Source organism: Chroicocephalus ridibundus, chromosome 15, assembly GCF_963924245.1.
Source record: "Chroicocephalus ridibundus chromosome 15, bChrRid1.1, whole genome shotgun sequence".
Classification (NCBI taxonomy): Eukaryota; Metazoa; Chordata; class Aves; order Charadriiformes; family Laridae; genus Chroicocephalus; species Chroicocephalus ridibundus.
The window spans coordinates 7,168,592-7,188,953 of NC_086298.1; the positions used below are offsets into that span (position 1 = coordinate 7,168,592).

General features: G+C 40.0%; 2 protein-coding genes across 9 annotated transcripts in view; both read right to left on the minus strand.

The window, feature by feature from the left end:
* Window positions 1–20,362, minus strand: part of RALGPS1 (Ral GEF with PH domain and SH3 binding motif 1) — a 119,899-nt gene that overhangs the window by 37,400 nt on the left and 62,137 nt on the right. For all 8 annotated transcript variants that reach the window (XM_063352688.1, XM_063352692.1, XM_063352690.1 and 5 more), the window contains one exon: window positions 720–857. In XM_063352688.1, the coding sequence (XP_063208758.1) occupies window positions 720–857 (138 nt within the window). The remainder of the gene's footprint in view (window positions 1–719; window positions 858–20,362) is intronic.
* Window positions 11,641–14,625, minus strand: LOC134523737 (exported repetitive protein-like; the record flags this gene model as incomplete). The annotated part of the gene is made up of 4 exons (XM_063353062.1): window positions 11,641–11,708; window positions 13,752–13,830; window positions 14,242–14,289; window positions 14,524–14,625. Coding segments are annotated over 4 exons (297 nt in total), but the record flags the coding sequence as incomplete, so codon positions are not given.

The window sequence follows — 20,362 nt, forward strand, 5'->3', positions numbered from 1 at the left end:
ATTTTTTTCTATTCAAAACTTTCCTAAACTGTAGCATAAAAATGTTCTGAATTTGTTTAATTGTACAGCTGCTCTCAAGGTTTTCCAGCTTGTTTCATGTTTAAGCAATGAAGAGTCCTGCTAGGTCACCAACAGTACGCTGAGTATTTGTCAAGACCACAAAACCAGCACATTTCTTGACACAAGGCTTCACTAACAGGCTAGAATTGCAGAAATGAATTTTACAGTAAAATCTTGTTAACAAAAAGAAGCAGCCGCCTCATGTTCCTCACTTCATCAACAAGTAAGGTATGTGGAAAAGCTTAACACACAATTTAACAACTCTTGTACAGACTGAAATATTTGTATTTCTTTTTGTAAACATCTCATCAGGATATTAACACTAAAATGATAATGAAATTAATACATTTTACACTCCAAAGACATCATATCTACTGCAAAGGAAAGGAAAGATATTAAAATAATTCTCTCTACCTTTACTGGAAACAAAATATAACCCAAATGCAATACCTGTACTTGAAGGCATGTCATCTGTAGTCCACACGCAGCAGTAAACTCTGCACAACTTCTGTTACAGCTCTTACAATTTAGAATACGTGCTTATTTGCCTAATTTACCTGTAAGATTGAAACTGCACAGAAGTGGAAGCTACTAGTGTTCAACTCTACCAGCTTACTTAATTACTTAAGGCTAAATATGTATAACAAAAATTTACCAACCATAGTTACAGGAGACTTGCAGATCAGCTATTATTCGGAGAATATTGTTCATTTGATTGGATCTTTGCTCATTCTCCATAATACTGCCTGAAGCGGGATATGCAGAATCAATGTAGATTAAATCCAAGAGATAAATTCCTGAAACAGACAAAATCAATCAACCAATTGATCTAGTGTCTCAAACAGAAATAGTTGTATAATTTTTAACAAATATAACAGCCAACAACTATTTACTGCCGCTGTGGTCTGGGCCCACTAAACAAAGGAGTTTGGGATTTGCATGTTGAAAAATTTCATAATTAGCGCTTGAGTTCTATGACAACTCTCAAAAAAGGACAGAAAAGATCTTGCTCGTGTGCATCTCTATAGGCTAATGTCTACTATGAGCAGCTTGCAGGACCCTAACAAGGAACTAAAAAAAGTGTGACAGCTGCCACGAAGGGCTGCTGAGGGAAGAGCAGCCTGTGCCGCGCTGCGGGCACAACAGCCTCTGGCCCAGGGAGGAGAGTCCAGCGCTGCAGTGCCTTCTGCGTCTGTCACTATTCACTGCATTAACGCACCACGGCATGTTTTGGCCGAGGCTCCAGGCTGCATTTGCTAAAAGACAACAGGAGATGATATTTAGGTTTTGATTATGTGATGATTTAAAAAAGCGTAAGGAAAAAGTTTTTATTTATGGATTTCTTAATTGAAAAAAATGGCATAGTTCTTTGCTTAGGCCCGTATTTCCCAGTAAATACAGAAAGATGGTGATTATTGTAGTTGCCAAAAATGCTAATTGTTCTTATTTATATCGCACTTTTCCAAAGCACTGGCTGACTAGAGGGAGGGTCATTTCTGGTTGGCAAAGCAGCATATTATATGCAGAAATTGTGTGTGGCAAGATGTCAGCTATCATCATCATAAAAAATATAGGTATATCCAATGTTTGCAGGCAGGTACTTTGCAGAGTTAGTCTCTGTTGTATGGTACTTTACCTTTAGAAATTATATAAGAAAGAAAAAGGCAGGCTTAAGGCTGAAATGAATTAATGATACAGCATAACATATCTTGCATGGTACCCAATTGCTTTTTATCAACGCATGCCGTTCAGTTTCACACATACCATTATGATTTGTAGGGGGCTTCTTTTACAGCCCTAGAACAGTTAGAAAGCAATCACAAACAAAGGGAAAAATACCAACTGGGAAGTACATACAATATACAATCATTAAGTTTGAGAAAACTGAATAATCACTGAAATCGCCTAGAAAGTTTTAGTTTTTAACTCTGGAAAACTGAAAGATAATCACTGAAATTGCCTAGAAAGTTTTAGTTTTTAACTCTGGAAAACTGAAAGATAATTCTTCAACACAGTCCTGCAAAGTTCATGAAAGCTGCTACGAAAGCATAATGTAAGGTTAATCTATTTGCTTCAGTAACTAATTGAATGCATTTAAATGAAGATGAGGAAGAGCAACACGTACCTTTTGTGAGGATACTTTACTCAGTTTCAGTATTTCAGCTGTATGAATGCAGAGGAGTACAGAGGCTCTGAGTGTGTGTGTAAAACTGATTTATTTTAGGATTTCTAGCTATTTTTTTTAAGGATTTCTATCTCTTTTGATCAGGCCTTGGGCACAGATCACAGGAAGGAACAAAGTCATAATGCACAGTACTTCATCTCTTAGGGAAGTGGAATAGTTAGTCAGCAGAGGCAGAGTTATAACAATACACTTCCTCATCTCCAGTGTGTCCTTGGCCACATGGACACTCTGCGACTGAGACCTCCTGAAATAAGTGAGAGCAATCACCATATAAAGGAGACTTGCTGCTCTTTTGCCCCTCCATGGAGCCATGAGACAGCCAGACATACCCAAGAAGACAATACAAGAAAAAAAGTGCAACTTCATCCATTCTTAACATAGGTTTTACTTTTTTTTTATTAAAAAAATCCCATAACTGCACACTCAATCTGCAGGAAATAAGAAGTCTGTCACTTGCTATGATTCTACTAAGCACTCCAGGCAGCAGGAAAGCTTGGACCAATGGAGAGAGCTCAAAGCCGTAGTCCTTTATCTGATTTTCACACATCTTACAGAGACAACTGCTAGCTAAAGGTGGAGACACATTAATCAGTTTGAGTTGATACAAACTATATTTTGTAGCTAGATGTTATTTACCTGTTTTGAGACAAAGCTCTATTAAAATCTACTCTTATCAGCCCCTTTCTCTGCATATCTTAAAATTCATGGCTATTGATGTCAAACAACAGCTAGCAACAGAACATGTTCCATCAAGAACATTTTTATTTAAAAACAAGCCTAGAAATACAAGCTTAAAAACAAGATTAGAGATATTCTAATCTTCTATTAGATCTGAAATAGCATCATTCTCAAACTATGCTGTAAAAAGTTCCTATTGAGGCAGAATCCACTGGAAACAATAGCACATGGCAACTGTAACGCATGAGCCCTTGAGACAGCTTTGTAAACTTCGAATCGGGTGGCATTTTATGCATGCTTTGTGCTGGCACGAATAATCACAGGATAACTTTGGTCAGAAGGGACCTCCAGAGGTCAATCTAGTCTAATCTCCTGCTCAAAGCCGGGCTACACCAAAGCTGGAAAAGGTTGCTAACCTTATTTTAAATTTAGGGATGGAGACTCTCTGATCAACTTAATCCAGTGCTCCTTAACCACTCTAATAGTATCTTTTCTTTTTGTTTATATCCAGTTGTAATTTCCCATGTTACAACTTGTGACTATTGCCTCTTGTCCTTTTCCTGTGCACCTCTGCACAGCAAGGTGCAGAAGAACATGGCTTGTCCTCTTTATAAGCTGCCCCTCCCTGACAACAAAATGTGTAGTAAAAATAATGAATTTGACCCACAGGGATGGAAAACGGTCCTTCATTTTGATCCAAATAAAATCAGGAGACTAAAAAATGGGAAACCTTATTGCACAGAAGTAAATGCACTAACACACCCTCATGCACAGCACAAAGATTTTTCCATCCGATTAATGGGCGAAATCTAGAACCCAACATAGGTTCTTCTACAGCAGTAAAATGAGCAGTTTAAAAAACTGAGTAAGAACAGGAAAATGGCATGTTGTAAACAACAACATAAAACAGAATATTAGATCAGCTTCACAAAACTTTTTCAGTAAGAAAAAGGTAAGTCAGCCTGAGACCTTGACATACCTAACATTTCTGTCTTTTCAGAAAATTCGGTATCAGGTGCACGTAAGCAACCTACTACCAAAATTCTCTGGCCAAAGTAAGAGCACTACTGGTATCTTCCTGATTTTTTTCCTGTTGTTTTCCATTCCACCCATCGAACTCAGCTGAGAACTTCCTCAGGAACGCATGATAAAATTTCAGTTCTGTAGGAGAACCATGCTGTATCTGTAACGACATCCCAGCATTTCAGAGCGTCTCATAGAGATGCGCAGGATGGTCTCAGGCACAGAACCTGCCTGTGAAGCTCTGCAGGGAGGACGGAACCTGACACATTTTATCCTTTCCAAGAACAACCATAGCTTTTCAGGAACGTCTTTTTACTGTTTATGTAAGTGCTGAGTACAAAAGCATTGCAAGCATACAGTTGTTACTCCAGTTCAGAAGATACATACAAAAGATGGTTTTATTTCCTCTTAAGTTAGCAAGCAGCCCAAAATAAAATACCCATTAGAGAAAAGATTTTTGTGTAAACGTATTTTGCTCAGTTACTATAGATTGTCCAAGTCTTGGAACTCACTCCCACTACCTGATTGCCAAGAGGTCTCAGAGACTTGATATTCCCGTACTATTTGCCCTTCCACCTCTGTTGAAGCCAGCCTGAAGGCTCCTAATATATAAATCCCAAATTTTTTCCTTGAAAGAGATAATTTTTATTTCCAAAGCTTGAGAAGGAGGGTTAGTAAATGCAACATGTTTTGAAAGGGTGCATGATATACAGATTAAATATTTTGCACAAGTCAGTATTCAGAAAATTTGCTATAAAATGACACACAATAGAAAAAACAAGCAACATGGACATCTTTGCCTGGTTAAGTGCTGCTATTTTTTGTCTCTGTAATTTAGTTAAAAAGACAAACAGCATAATCTCCTAGCCTCAGATGTCATTAACAAAACTTTTACTGACCCCAGTGGTCCTGGAAGTGAAACCCTTTATGAATGCAGGGAGAAAATGCTGTACAAAATGTACCGAGTCTGCTACAAACGCTGGATTCAGACAGACTGAATGGAAATCACTGTATGTGCTCCATTCCGGGATCACGGCAGCTATTGCTAAAGTGTGTCAAAAACATTATCTCAATCTGATTTTTTTTTAAAGGATTGCTCAAACATTTAGGGCCAGCTAAAAGGCAGACTTTAATTTAATATATTCCTAAACTATTCTATGAGCTGTGCAGGGAAGTTAGTGCTTCTTTGTTGCATAACAAAGAAAGGAACATTCTTTTTAGCAGGAAAATAACTTGTGCAGCATAAAAATCTACCATATTTCCACATTAGATTTTCCACACTGTTTTTTCAGCATGTTTATAATTAATGACTCCCCCTCTGCCCCACATTTTCTTGCCCTGCCTTGAAAAGAGCACTCTTAGTTTCAGGAAAATAGCTAGCTGGCTCACTTTTCTAGCTTTAGAACATTACAATTTCTCAATAAATTCCAGCTATGAAAACAACAGGAAATGCAACTATGCTAGTCAAGTGCAGTTTTTTAAAAGAGAAGAAAAGCCATTACAGTGAAATGCATGGAGCACACCTAAGCAACACGCTCCTGAGAGAATTTCAGTATGCTTGCATTAATACATAAAATAATCAGATCTTTAGAAGTGTATTAAGTTTGTGCAGTGAAAACAAATTATTTTCATTCATACTTAATACTCCTGGTATTAAGTATGAATGAAAATAATACTTAATACTGCTGGTATTAAGTATGCCTCAAACTTACTCGGATAAAAAAAAAAGAACCAAACCACCCAAACCCTGGAAATAAGATTTCCATCTGGGAAAACAGAAATTCTTTCCTGAAATTAAAATGTTCTTATGTGTTCTCTAGTAATGTCTCATTACTATCATGTAGAGCTATAAGTTACAGACCACCAGCAATAGTCTAGCAAATTTAAGAAAAGCCATGTGGCTTACTAAGGTTTTCTTCTTTGCATCTTATGAAAAAAAGTCAGATCTGGCAACTTTGTTAGATTTCAATAACTACTGAGTATCTGCATGAGCAAAATCTCATTCACATGTTGAGTGCACCCCATAATTTTCTAAGTCAGATTCGGTTTTGCTGTGGAATTTTGCATATCTCAAGTGCTGTCTGGAAGACCTCCATTAACGTTTCTGCTCTGAGACTTAGCAATATTTTATGGAAATCCCTTGCAAGACTTTTACTCACTAGTGCTGTGCTTGCTTCATATCTGTTTCTTCAGATCTCTGCCACCTTGACAAGTAAGTGGCTCACTGGGTCACACTGCATTATGTCCAGCATTAGCCAGGCTGCAAACGCCTACCTAATTTCTTTAATTTTTAGCCTATTCATTCATGCATTCTGGAAAATCCTTTTACTGCTTAGGAAGGAATGGGTGAAGGAATTAAATGAACTGTCACTGAAAAATGAAGAAACAGACACAGAGGCAGTGATAAGCAAGAGTAAACTCAGTCCACTATGAACTGTTAATGCTTTGCTAGGAAACCATAAGGCCATGACTAAACTGTCTCTCAAGCCCCCCCCAGTCTGTGAATTCGGACTAAGAAACAACCATATCCCTGTCAGATCCACTGACACGATAGATAAGAGAGTGCTCCAGTGGCCAAAGGTAATTTCATAACCCCACCAAAACAAAAAAGGATGTTTAGTCCTTACAAATGAGTGAAATAGAATTGGATTAACAACAGAACAACACATAAGCCAACTGAATTTCCAGTCACACTGGAATGAAAACAAAGAAAAAAGATGCTTAGAAATCAGGTCAAGTTTTACAGTCTAACTTCCTTCACTGGCCCAGACCAGCCCTTTACAAAATTTCTTCCCATATTAAAAATGCTCTCTCCTGAAGAAGTTCTGTATCTCATGCGTATAGTTTATAAAGGAGAGGTTCATATGACTCAGTCTGTCTTAACACTTTTAGCTCAAGTGCAACCTGGGGTATTTATTGCTTGCTCCCAAAAACCACCTTCTAAAAACCATTCTGAATTTGTCTTCACTTCTACCTCTACACATTTCTATCTCTAGGAATACAGATCTGTGTATCATTCAAGTTATGTATGTTTTCAACAACCGTTTTATTGGTTCTATTTTCTAAAAAAAATAGCCTCTATTTTTGTAATCTGTATTAGCAGCTTGGGGTTCTGGACCTATGGATTAAATATGCTGATATGCTTCCACTTCTCTCAACTACAGTAATATCCCAAACCAAAAGATGAGTGACGTTTAAAGGAAGGGGGAGTGCTTGAGTTTGCTTTCTCAGCATGCTTTCAGTACAGCTCCGTTAATTTACCTACAGCAGTATATTTTTATCTCTGCCTGCATGCTTGTAAACGGCAGAAAATTAGATTTTCACATAAGAATATTAGCTGAAAAGGCCAGTGTGGTTAGTTTTGTACATTTATACATTATTGTGGACAATATTTTAAACCTAAGTTCACAGATAATCCCCCAACAGATTGCCTCCTGATAACTATAACGAGTTATTTCGGATGGTTGCTGATGCTTGCTGCCACCTTTATGTTAAAAATCCTACAGCATTATTCTTTCCATTTATCGCTCCTTACATGTTGCCTAGCTTCCACATCCACATATTTCCTCAACTTTGTAGGAAAACTAGCAGTCTCTGCCAAGCCAGTGAGTGAACTGCACGTACATCTACTCCATAAGTAACTCATTGAATGATCTGAGCTTGACTGTTAAAAAAATAACCCAGAAGAAATCCTCTCTCCTTTGGGCACAAGGTTTTCCCCAGCGTGGCCTGAACACAGCTTGTCCCTCTCCTGTACGCTCATTCCATTCTCTCACTCTCCTTTCTGCTTTCTTGGTTTGGATCTGACTGGTTTTTGCTGTTTGTAAGAGTGCCTGGATTAACAAAGTATATACACAAGCAGAGAGGGAAAAAAAAAGGTAAAAAAGAAAGAAAAAAAAGACTTAATCTATTTAGAAGACAATTTCCTACACGTCTGTCTAGATCAGCAACACCTGCTCTTCCTGTGTCGTTTCTCACTCTTGTGAAAGTTATGGATACACGTACTAGTTCATTACACCTCATGGTAGATTTCACATCTCAGATTTCACATCTGGTACTAGATTTCACATGTCATACTAGAGAAACATGAACTAGATAAACATAACAGCACGTTGATCCTACTTATATCTGCTTTGTTTCCATATCCCAGTTTTAGTTATATTTTAGGGGGGGAAAACAACAACCCAAACCCTGATTACTATTTTCAGCTCTTCTGAACTTACCTATTACAAAGGGTCCAAACATACTGGGAGCCGCTCCACCCATCATCCAACACACGAGAGTTGCTAACATTTACACACTGCCAACACAGACCAGGCGCCTTGCACATCAGAATGAAGGAAAGAACCCTGATTTCCCCAGTACTGCAATGGCTCAGTAGCAGTCCGATGCTGAGTAAAACCAGACTCAGTCACGAAGATTTCTCCAGGACCTGGAGATCCCACCTAGATTCAGACCCATATAGCAGCTCTTCATTGTCCCCTCTTGTCAAGTGCCACATCAAAACACAGAGTGAAGCCTGTAAAAAGTGCATTTGCTCAGAGTCTCTGTGCTGCTGCAACATGCCTTATGGCAGCCTAGTTCAAGGCTACTTTCTAGCTATTTTGAGCAAGTCTGCAGCTATTCTCATTGACATGAAGGGTATAAACACCCTCGTGATCTCTAACTGTAGTTGTAAGCATTTGTTCAGGACAAACAGTAATTTTCCAGTAAAGCACAGAGATAAGGACCAACGAGATACACGAGCAACAAAAAGGATGGGGGGAAGGAGCATAGGTCCTGTAAATTCCAAATAAAAATGTAAGGAAATGGGCTTTTTGTGGCTAGTGGGCTGCAGGAAGAAAGAAACCAAACTAATGAATGTCAATAAAAAATTAAACTGAATGTAACATGCTGGAACGTAACAGAACATATTTTTGTAAATACGTATTAAGATACTCCGTTTCAATGGTGTTCCTCTCCCTCCCTCCTTTTAAAGCAAGAAGGATGATTAGTCTGTTATGATTTTCTTTTTTTTTAGTGTTACCAGCCTTCATCTGGGCAGTGGCATTTTGAACTCTTCTATATATATGATGTGATAATAGGAATAGATGAGAATCACTTTACTTTGCTCCAAGGAATCACAAAATTATTCCCTTCAGCAAAAGACTTTAAGACCTGCTTCTCAAAGGAAAGGCTCAGGGTTGCCATATGCCAAAGAAAACACACAGCACTAGCTTCTCAAAGCTTGGCTTACATTTGTGCTACTGTGCACTGAAAAAAGCTCTCTAAGATGTGAAGCCATCAGGATATTTTCCAGAGGGTGAGCTCATGGGCAGCTGCTTCCACAGGCAAAACATTTTCCAGTGATACTGACTTTTCTCCATTGTTACAAGAACTAATTTTGCAGCTGGATATTGTATGCGGACAACACAGTATTCATTAGTTTATGGTATCACGGAAATAATAACACAGACCAAGGAAAAGCATGACCAAATAATCCAGAACTAAATTTATCAATGGAAATCACACTGCGTAAAGGGGACCGATTATTTTTAAATTGGCAAAAAGAACTATAATACCTAGCTCTTAAATTTTTATTGCAGAGCTCAAACAAAACAGTAATATTACTGACAGTTTAAAGACAGGGAAACTGAAGGAAAACAAAAAAGTGACCTTGAAACATAGTAGTCAATGCCACCCAGATTATGCATTTTGAGTGCTCCATCCACCAGACAACAACTTCCAAGGCTAAATTTGGTTGAAAAAGTATTTATGGAGAACTGCAGTGCTCAGCAGGATGCAAACCGAAGACTGTATATTTGTGCCTTGATTCACAGTTAAGTTTCTCCTATTATTTCTTTATTCGATACTCAGGGCTTCTGAGAAAGAGGAAATAGCATTGAGGCAGATAATAAATAAGCATACTTTGGAGTTGATGGGTACTAACAACATGCTCTTAATAATCGCAAGCCTTCTGAAATCAGTGGTTATTCAGCTTCACCCAATTCTGATGAACCTTAGCTCAAGCATATAAGCTTTAACATCTTCATGAACAGCTATGGTGTGTGATTTGTTCCTTGTTAAGACAGACTGACATAATATGCTATGAAAGACAAAATTATTTCAGTCCAGTAAATCACATGTACAAAGTTATACCAATGAGAAAAGCTGGGATGGTATTACTTTAAATTGCAGTAGCAGAAACAAATAGAAATCTGTTTTTTAAGGCGTTTGCCTGGAAGTCAAAAAATCTGGGTTCAAATTTTCTGTTCTGTCACAGGTTTCTTCAGCCTGGGCAAGTTATCGTTACCTTGTATTATCCATGAGTTCAGTCCGAGAGATAGCATTTCCCTGTCAGAAAGACCTCATGAAAATAAATATGACTGGTAAGACTTAAAAAAAGCGAGGTTTAAATTCCTTACAGAACATATGCAACAACGTGCAGCCCGTAGAAGTAGCTGCACCACTTATTCTTAACAATCAGAATTTCAAATCCGAAATTTACAGTACCTAAAATTGTCTCACAAATACACAATGTTGCAAAACTGATCCTAAAAAACCAGTGCAGATGAAGACTGAAAACTTGTATCATTCTAAATTGTCTTTTTTTATATCTTTTTTTTTTTACTCTTTTTTTATAGCAGCTATAAAACTATCCTGTGAAATAGTAGGAGCTAACAAACCCAAAATGAAGTGGTTGAAGAACACCCCTACTGTATACCTGACATATACATTTGTGCATAGTGCTCTGCTAAGGGTCTGTGCAATTCCGCAAATGCAGTAAGTTAGGAAACAGCTGCTGTATGGTATTTTTGTTAGTCACTTTACAGTCACTAAAGTCACTACTTTGCAACAAAGAATAATTATCTGATGGGAAATTATTTCAGATTAGCCTGAGGACTTCAATTTGTTATCCTTACTTAACATTTTGATCAAGTGCTATAATAATCTTCCACATTTGTTTGGTAAATTGTACTGTTACTGTGACAACCACACGCTATAAGAGTAGAAAAAAAATATCTTAAATGTTTTAATGAACAAATTTAGTTCCCTACTTACCATCACGTACACTTTCTAAAGATACTCACAACCCAGAAGCCCCTGAATGCACATATGCTGCATGTCTGGGTATGGAGCATTCTTTCAGTACAGGAAGCAGTGTCTACAAGACACACAGTAACTGGCACGCATAACCGAAGGGAACCTATGGAAAGTAATTATTTTCCCTTTTTTCTCCCCAAAAGTTGAATGATGACACTGGTTTGATAGGAAAAACAGAAGAAACAAAAATGTGTTTCCAATTTGTAGTCAGCTATATTTATGAAAGCCTTTTCCCACATACAGTAGTGTGGTTTTATCATACTAAATAAAGCAGAGGACAGAGAGAAAGCAACTTATCAATTAACTAAATGGTAGAAAGTCCAAATCACTACAGTCAGCAGTCTGTAAAACCAAAGACACCATTCTTAGGAGATTAGCTCATAGTCAGAAAAGCCAACAGTTTTGTGGTATCATTGGTTTCAAGAAAACTGGATATTTTCCATGGACTAAGGGCTGGAAAATTTTTCTACAAAACCAAATGTATATATACTGGTTAACCTTGGTAGGACTTGGAGTACTCTAAAAACAACTGAAGACAAGTCTTTGCCAAGGCAACAACATGTGATTTGTAATACATCTTGCCGGCTCAGCGGCCAAGTGAATGGGCTCACTCACAGGAAAGTAAAAGTGGGATTATGACCAGGTTTATCACTTCTGTCTGGTGCCAGCTCTCCAGAACCTAGCACCACACACACACACACAGGCAAAACTATAATGAGGCTGAGCTTTTTTTTTTTTAAACTTGAAATAACAATATATCAAACAAAACCCCAAAGATATTCTGTACCAGGCTATTTTCTAGATCATACGGAACTTCTTAATTGAAACAAGCTAACTTCTAACTAACCTCTTCTCATTCCAATAATCATGCATATGCTTACTATACAAACATCAGTTTCTCTCTTTTCTGGTTTCAGAAGCAGAAAACAGTACTGGAGGGCCGCATTACCACTCTGGGCTTGTCTATAACTGGAAAGCATAGGCAAACTATTTTGGAATATTTACCCTGGAACAGATACTCTATTACAGGCCCAGCATTCCTCAAGAATGATCACATCAAAATCGAGATGTTTGCTGGAATAACTACTTCAGTAAGTTTTCAGTGTAGACAGTATTCACCTGAATAAAACTTAGGGATCACCCAGACAAATGTACTTCATAGGTTCAAAAACTGTGTCAATATAACACCTATGCATAGCATAACTCTAATATGCAACTCCACCTCCTTTAATCAAACACAAAAACCCAAATAATTCAATAATTGGAGTGAACGTTCTGAAAATTATTTTACTTCATGGCAAACAAGAAGATGTAATTGCAAACAACAAAAGGTATTATGTACAATTACTAAAAAAAAAAGGTAAAAATCAGTATAGTCTGTTACCTCTACCAGAACAGAATCTAAAATCAGTTTGTAACTATATTTTAAGGAAGACCATATTTCCATAAAGTATTAGAAGATTTGTTCCCACCAACAGAGTGATGGCAAATACATTTTTTTAAAAATGGATAACAACAGTAATGGAAGCTACACTGTCATTATAGTATGTGCATGAGTACAAAAGCTGTTCCACTCACAAGCAATAGCTTCAACAATGGGATATAATGAGCAACTACGCTATTCCTAAACAAGTCCCTTGAAAGGCACGAGCACCTTTTAAATCAAGCATTTGTTAACAAAAATCAAAACAAAATTCTATCACCGATACAACTTTTAATTCCACGCTCTGCCAACAGCGTCTCCTGTACTGCCCTGTTTCTTTTGGCTCCCTCTATACCTAAAAAAAGAAATAGCAATCACCAGCTCCAGAGGAAGAGGAAGAGGAAGGAAGATCCCACTGCCTTCTCAGATGCTGCAACACCTTTTTAAGCCTTAGTTGCTCCCTTGAATACATCAACTGTTTAGATATCACTGATCTGACCTACAAGAGAAAAGTAACTCTCTAGCCATCTATGACTTTTAAGAAAGCAACATTACAATTTTAACCTTATTTTTAAGGTAGATTATAACATGCAGTTTGCAGGAAATGTTGCTTTGCAGCATGCCTTTTTATAAAATGCAATGTTACTAAGAGCACAGAGGTGGCAACCAAACAGAAAGCTGTTCATTTTCAGTAAAGTTTTAAAGATAAGTTTTTTCTACCTGCTTGGCAGCAGTGAGGCCGCGGCTGTAAGACGCAGCAGAGTCCTGCTCACCTCTGCGGGACTGGGGCTGAGGGAGAGGGGCAGCGGAGCAGGGCGCTCAGGACGGGCCTGAGGGACGGGGCGAGGGGAGGACGGGCCTGAGGGACCGGGCGAGGAGAGGAGAGGAGAGGACGGGCCTGAGGGACGGGGCAAGGAGAGGACGGGCCTGAGGGACCGGGCGAGGAGAGGAGAGGAGAGGACGGGCCTGAGGGACGGGGCAAGGAGAGGACGGGCCTGAGGGACCGGGCGAGGAGAGGAGAGGAGAGGACGGGCCTGAGGGACCGGGCGAGGAGAGGAGAGGAGAGGAGAGGAGAGGAGAGGAGAGGAGAGGAGAGGAGAGGAGAGGAGAGGAGAGGAGAGGAGAGGACGGGCCTGAGGGACCGGGCGAGGAGAGGAGAGGAGAGGAGAGGAGAGGAGAGGAGAGGAGAGGAGAGGAGAGGAGAGGACGGGCCTGAGGGACGGGGCGAGGGGAGGACGGGCCTGAGGGACCGGGCGAGGAGAGAACGAGCCTGAGGGACCGGGAGAGGAGAGGACGGGCCTGAGGGACCGGGCGAGGAGAGGAGAGGAGAGGAGAGGAGAGGAGAGGAGAGGAGAGGAGAGGAGAGGAGAGGAGAGGAGAGGAGAGGAGAGGAGAGGAGAGGAGAGGAGAGGACGGGCCTGAGGGACGGGGCGAGGGGAGGACGGGCCTGAGGGACCGGGCGAGGAGAGAACGAGCCTGAGGGACCGGGAGAGGAGAGGACGGGCCTGAGGGACCGGGAGAGGAGAGGAGAGGAGAGGAGAGGAGAGGAGAGGAGAGGAGAGGAGAGGAGAGGAGAGGAGAGGAGAGGAGAGGAGAGGAGAGGAGAGGAGAGGAGAGGAGAGGAGAGGAGAGGAGAGGAGAGGAGAGGAGAGGAGAGGAGAGGAGAGGAGAGGAGAGGAGAGGAGAGGAGAGGAGAGGAGAGGAGAGGAGAGGAGAGGAGAGGAGAGGAGAGGAGAGGAGAGGAGAGGAGAGGAGAGGAGAGGAGAGGAGAGGAGAGGAGAGGAGAGGAGAGGAGAGGAGAGGAGAGGAGAGGAGAGGAGAGGAGAGGAGAGGAGAGGAGAGGAGAGGAGAGGAGAGGAGAGGAGAGGAGAGGAGAGGAGAGGAGAGGAGAGGAGAGGAGAGGAGAGGAGAGGAGAGGAGAGGAGAGGACGGGCCTGAGGGACCGGGCGAGGAGAGGAGAGGAGAGGAGAGGAGAGGAGAGGAGAGGAGAGGAGAGGAGAGGAGAGGACGGGCCTGAGGGACGGGGCGAGGGGAGGACGGGCCTGAGGGACCGGGCGAGGAGAGAACGAGCCTGAGGGACCGGGAGAGGAGAGGACGGGCCTGAGGGACCGGGCGAGGAGAGGAGAGGAGAGGAGAGGAGAGGAGAGGAGAGGAGAGGAGAGGAGAGGAGAGGAGAGGAGAGGAGAGGAGAGGAGAGGAGAGGAGAGGAGAGGAGAGGAGAGGAGAGGAGAGGACGGGCCTGAGGGACGGGGCGAGGGGAGGACGGGCCTGAGGGACCGGGCGAGGAGAGAACGAGCCTGAGGGACCGGGAGAGGAGAGGACGGGCCTGAGGGACCGGGCGAGGAGAGGAGAGGACGGGCCTGAGGGACGGGGCGAGGAGAGGACGGAACTGAGGGACCGGGAGAGGAGCGGATGGGCCTGGAGGAGAGACAGAGACAGAAGCACAGGACGCGACTCTGGGCATCCCCTTAGCAAAAAGGGGGTGTGTGGGGAGCTGTAGAGAGCAGATTTTTCTCAGAGATGCACCGTGACGGGACAAGGAGCAACTGACACAAGCTGCAGCAATGCAAACTCCCTTTAGAGTAGGGAAAATTCAAAAAAAACCAACAAAACCCAACCACCCCCAAAAAATCACTTTTAGAAGGGTCAAGCATGACACTGTTGCCCAGAAAGGCTGTGAATCCCCATCTCTGGAGGTTTACAAAACTCAGCTGGACAAGGTCCTGCGTAACCTAATCCAGTTCTTATTTAACCCCGCACTCAGGAGGAAGTCGAACCTCCAGAGGCCCCATTTTCTATGTGATTTTTTCCTATCCCTGTAACTTGCTGATGTGGCTGTGGAACCGGCCTGCATACTGTACTACATGCATGCTGACAAAAACCTAGATAGAAATACCAATTGTGACAGATATTTTAGCAGATTATGCCCATACCAGATACTATACTTTCTACAGTAATATGAAGGTGAGAAATGCTATTTGTAAAATGTGTATTTAGGTAAAACTTAAGTACGGTGTGGGGAATCATTTCGGTATACGCAAACAAAATGGCTGCACAGTACAAGAACATACTCTTTCTTAACAGTGAAATTAATTTTACTTTTGATGTGTGCATCAAAAAAGAATCAAAATGCTTTTCAAAAATTTACAGGGACAACACGAAAAAGAATCTAAGTAGGAAATTAAATAGTAGTCTACCCTTTTTGTGCTAGAGGTCTAGGCTAGTCAAAATCCAATCCCACACTAAACTTCCCTCTCAGGTTTTGGAGTCAAAGAGTAAGAAATGTGCATCTTTTAATAAAGCATGTGTGTTTTGTTACAGAAAAGCTGTAATCAGTATCAATGAAACTCAACATTTAACAGAGGCTTACATAAAAGAAAAAAGATGCATCAAATCAATAATAATACATTGTACCGAGACAGCTTCCTTGAGCTACTCAATTGTGTGGTTCACAAATTGTTTCTGGTCTTACTATGGCCACACAAAGTGTATCACGTATCTAGACCTGACCTAGCTCCTGAGTTAGAACCTTCCCATTAATGAGAGCTATAAGAAAGGAGGAAATATTCATACAGCCACCTGATATTTAAGCCTGAAGCCCACATCTGTTTCATACAGCCATTAGCACAAGAGCTGTTTTCTTGTCTCTTATTACCTCTATAATTAAAGATTTTTGGTAAGTAAATCAGTCTTTAGAAAACTCTATTAAACAAAAGACTCACAGTTAAAACACAAAAATCCTTTCCAGGCCGTATAATAGTTTGCTTCCCTTCTACTAAGCATTTTCACTTGTTCACTCTACCCTAACAACCTGCACACATTCATATGTTCTGAAATTAATATCTTTAATTACTTTGAGACATTCAAAAGTATCTTACACTAGATGCTATACTGCAGTGTTACGATGCGTTAAAAGATTACGATAAATAAAGAGAAGGGAAAATAAATATAAGGCAGCTTACTGAAGATCCACTGGATGTATAAAACAGAAAAAGAAGTGACTTGTTTTTCACTGAAGTTTTCTCTGAGAAAGTTGGTAAACTGGAAGCTGTGAGCATTCTAGTTCTTGGATGAGTTTAGAAAGAATCAGCCTTTTCCCTGGTCCAAGTGTGCGACAACGGCCTGTTCCTTATTATAGCTCTATCCACAAATGAGATTGTATAACGCTTACGTTTTTCTTTCTCAGTCATATCTATTTTGTGTCCTGAGTCATAAGAAAAAAGATTAAGAACAAAGCCAAAGCACAACATAAGTGCATGTCTCAATGTGTTCAATCTAACTCTTAAATTCTTTTAAATATTAATAACCATTAAATAAGAAAGAGTAAGCTTGGAGCTAATTAAATATTTTTCACCAAATAATAAATTAGTAAAAAATTAGGCTTTAGCCTTCCCCAAACTATTTGTGAATTGAGTTTAATTCAGGGAGTAGTTTTGAATGGAAGTATTTCTTTTCCTGACCTTCATTTGCTAATCGGAAGAATAATTGTAATTTGCTTCTTTAATCAAAAGCTCAACACTGAAACGTTTACGTCAAGCACAGCACTCTGCTAACTTTAACCATTAAATTGCACTTCATTTTTCATACTTAACATCATTCTATACAGTTTTGAATTTTTTTCTAGAAATAAAGGAAAAGAAATAAGTCTTTCTGTGGAAGAAGATACATCACTAACAAAAGTGCCAATGCTTTTAACTGCAGTGGTATTACTTCTGTGAGTGTTACAGATATAGAGTAGCCTTTTCAAACTTAATTAACCTACCCATGGTTTCTCAGGTCTGCCATAGCAGTGTTTATTTGCACAGAGTTCCGTTCTCCAAAGAGACTTTAAACTAAACTAATGGGTAACATCAGTCCTGATATAATTAGTGACTCAATATGACAAGCATTTTCTAACGCTTGGCAGAGACAGCTGGAAATACTAGTGCTTCTACAGTGACATTTCAGCATGGTTTAAAATTCACAAGTTTTAAAGGAAATGAAAGTAATACAATTTCAGTGAACTGACCTCTCAGTCTGACAGCTGATTTAAAGCGCTTCAGAGAAAACAAAAAAATTCCTAAAAGCCATTCTTTCCTACCTTTTGATAAATCAGCTCAACCGAGCAGCCTACCATCATGTTCCACCTCATACAAACAAAGACTGTCGCTGATCTCAATACAGTTTTCATAGAACCACAGAATACCAGGTCGGAAGGGACCCCAAGAATCATCTGGCCCAACCTTTCTTGGCAGGAGCATGGTCTAGAGGAGATGGCCTAGCACCCTGTCCAGACAAATGTTAGAAGTGTCCAATGTTGGGGAATCCACCACTGCCCTGGGAGATTATTCCAGCGGCTGGTTGTTCTCACTGTGAAAAATCTTCCTCTTGTGTCGAATCAGAATCTGCCCAGGAGTAACTTGTCTTTTCCGTGTGACTCCTTGTAAAAAGGGAGTCTCCATCCTCTTTGTAGCCACCCTTTAAATACTGGAACATGGTGATACGGTCTCCCCGAGCCTTCTTTTCTCAAGGCTGAACAAAGCCCGTTCTCTCAGCCTTTCCTCATATGGCAGGCAAGTTTTCTCTTTTTCACTCAAGAACACTGGTGACCTCAAAAGAAAATCTTTTAGAAGCAGGGCTGCTAACCGAAAAGGCCACTCGAGTGTCTGCAAACATTTGAGACTTCTCAGAAAGTTACTATCACCTGGAACACCAAAGAACCTGTTTAACTCAACTAATTAACTCTCAGCCATTCCTCTTGTCTATGTTTAATGAAAGAAATACAATATTATCATTGCTTTGTACTTAGCCATCCCAAAATTAAAAGAAGGAAACAATCCCATGGTGTTTCCTGAATAACCTCACCCTAATGGATCACTGGAATTAATCATTCCACCTAGCAATGAAGCCTAATACAGAAAAATAGGCAAATAAGTGGAGCATAACCCAAGCAATTTTCAAATTAAGATAATTTTCACATTAAGATTAATGTGAAAGAGAAAGTTACCAGTAATTCATCTGGAATTACGTTCAGGCATTTATGCCCCAAATCACCTCTGACTGGTGCAAATCACTCTCTTATCCACTGAAACAGTCTAAAAAATTCTGAAGCCATCCGAAGCTTCCTAGAAAAGCTTTCCTTCTGAATAAATCAGATTTTCTCAAGAGTATTGCCAATTATTTTTTTCATTTTCCCCCAAAACTCAACTATTTCCCAATGCTTTTCCCATGAATCATGAAAAATATATTACAAAAGATTAAATATTGTAATAATGATTCATTTCAAAATTTTTAAACATATCTCACACCGTGTCAGAGAGCAGAGAATGCTTCAAAAAAGAATATAGGAAAAAGGCAAAGGTACAATAGTTGTTTTCCAGATGTAGCTTCCTGTCGGCAGTGAACTGTGGTTTAGGGACTTCCTGAGATAGATATTGTATAAACACTTTTCTGTTTAAGTTTGGGTGGTACTTTTTCTTTACAAGGTTTCTTCTCTGAATCTGTCTGTTCACTTTTTGTTTTTCCTGGTATTGCTACACACACACACTTTTTTTTTTTTCCCCAATTTTTGGTTTCAAAAGATCTTGTGGCAAAAGAATTCAGCAATTGACCTGCGCACCACCTGAAACACTAATCAGTTTGATTTCTCAAAATTTGCCTTTTTAAGATTGGTGAATTCTTATCTCTTTTGTTCACTTTGAGCTTCTGACCACTGACTCACAGTTAACTTCTATGACCAGCTGTTTTACAGTATCTTCAGTACTTCTCAAAGCCAAGTCTAACATTAGACAACTCCTTGCTGACTCAATTACTCTGGTGAAGACAACTGTCGGCTTTCACGGCCAGGAATAACTGGCTATTAGTGTCCTACTCTTAGTAGGAACCATTATTCTCCACTCATGGATTTAAATATAAGCTGATCTCTGAGATTCTCAGTATGAAAAGCAAACAGAACAACTATGAAACATTTTGAAAAACACGTCATTCAGCCTAAAGCCTTTAACAAAAGCAATGAACTCCACAGTATTACAAATCCAAGGAAAAGGCATTCCCATTCCAAGCAGAATGCCCACATGAAGGCTAATCCCATTTTTCTCTTTGGTCCTTCCCGAAGGGCTGACACCTAGCGTTACGCCAACAATTCAGATATCTTACAAGGACTTGGCACATCCAAATAAAAGCTCCCTGACACCTATGAAGTTGGCACAACTTTATTTTTCCCAACTGACAAAACTGCAACAAACCGAAGAAATAGGAAAGCTTTGTCATACACAATTTGGAATGACACGTATACAAAAGGTTCCAAGAGCAGGCTATTTAGACAGCTTTGAAAAGACAAAAAAGCTCGCAGCACTTAATCGGAAGGTTGATCTGTGTAATGATATGTTGTTTGTTATTCAGAAAAGAGGACGATCAAAGAAATTGGGTTTGGCTATTTTTTATCTTTCAAATATTTTGATTTATAACATGATTATCTGTAAGAGAACATTAATGACTAAAAAACACACCACAAGAGACATCTCTATTTAGTCTCCTTCATTGGGTAAAATTTTTAGGCATTTAACTGCACCTATTTAAGTGCCCTAAAACCAATGGAGCTTAAGTATATGTTAAAGAGATTAAAAGTGGTTATGGACGATTTATAAATATGCTCCTAAATAGAGAATTTTATCCTTGGGAAATCCTGTATTTCCAACAACCTTGGTGTTCCGGGGCATAACAGCAAGTTAGAAACCTGTATTTTTCTACATAAGCAAATAATCTGAAGACGTTCAGTTTAAAATGAAAATGAAGTACCCAACTCAAGTAGGAATCTAAGTAGGGAACCACCTTCCTAGCTCTGGAAGTAGTCAGGAATTTGAGAAAGTGATCAGCACAGCAAATCGCCACCTCAATACCTTGGCAAACACTGGTGGCAACCCGCTGCCTGC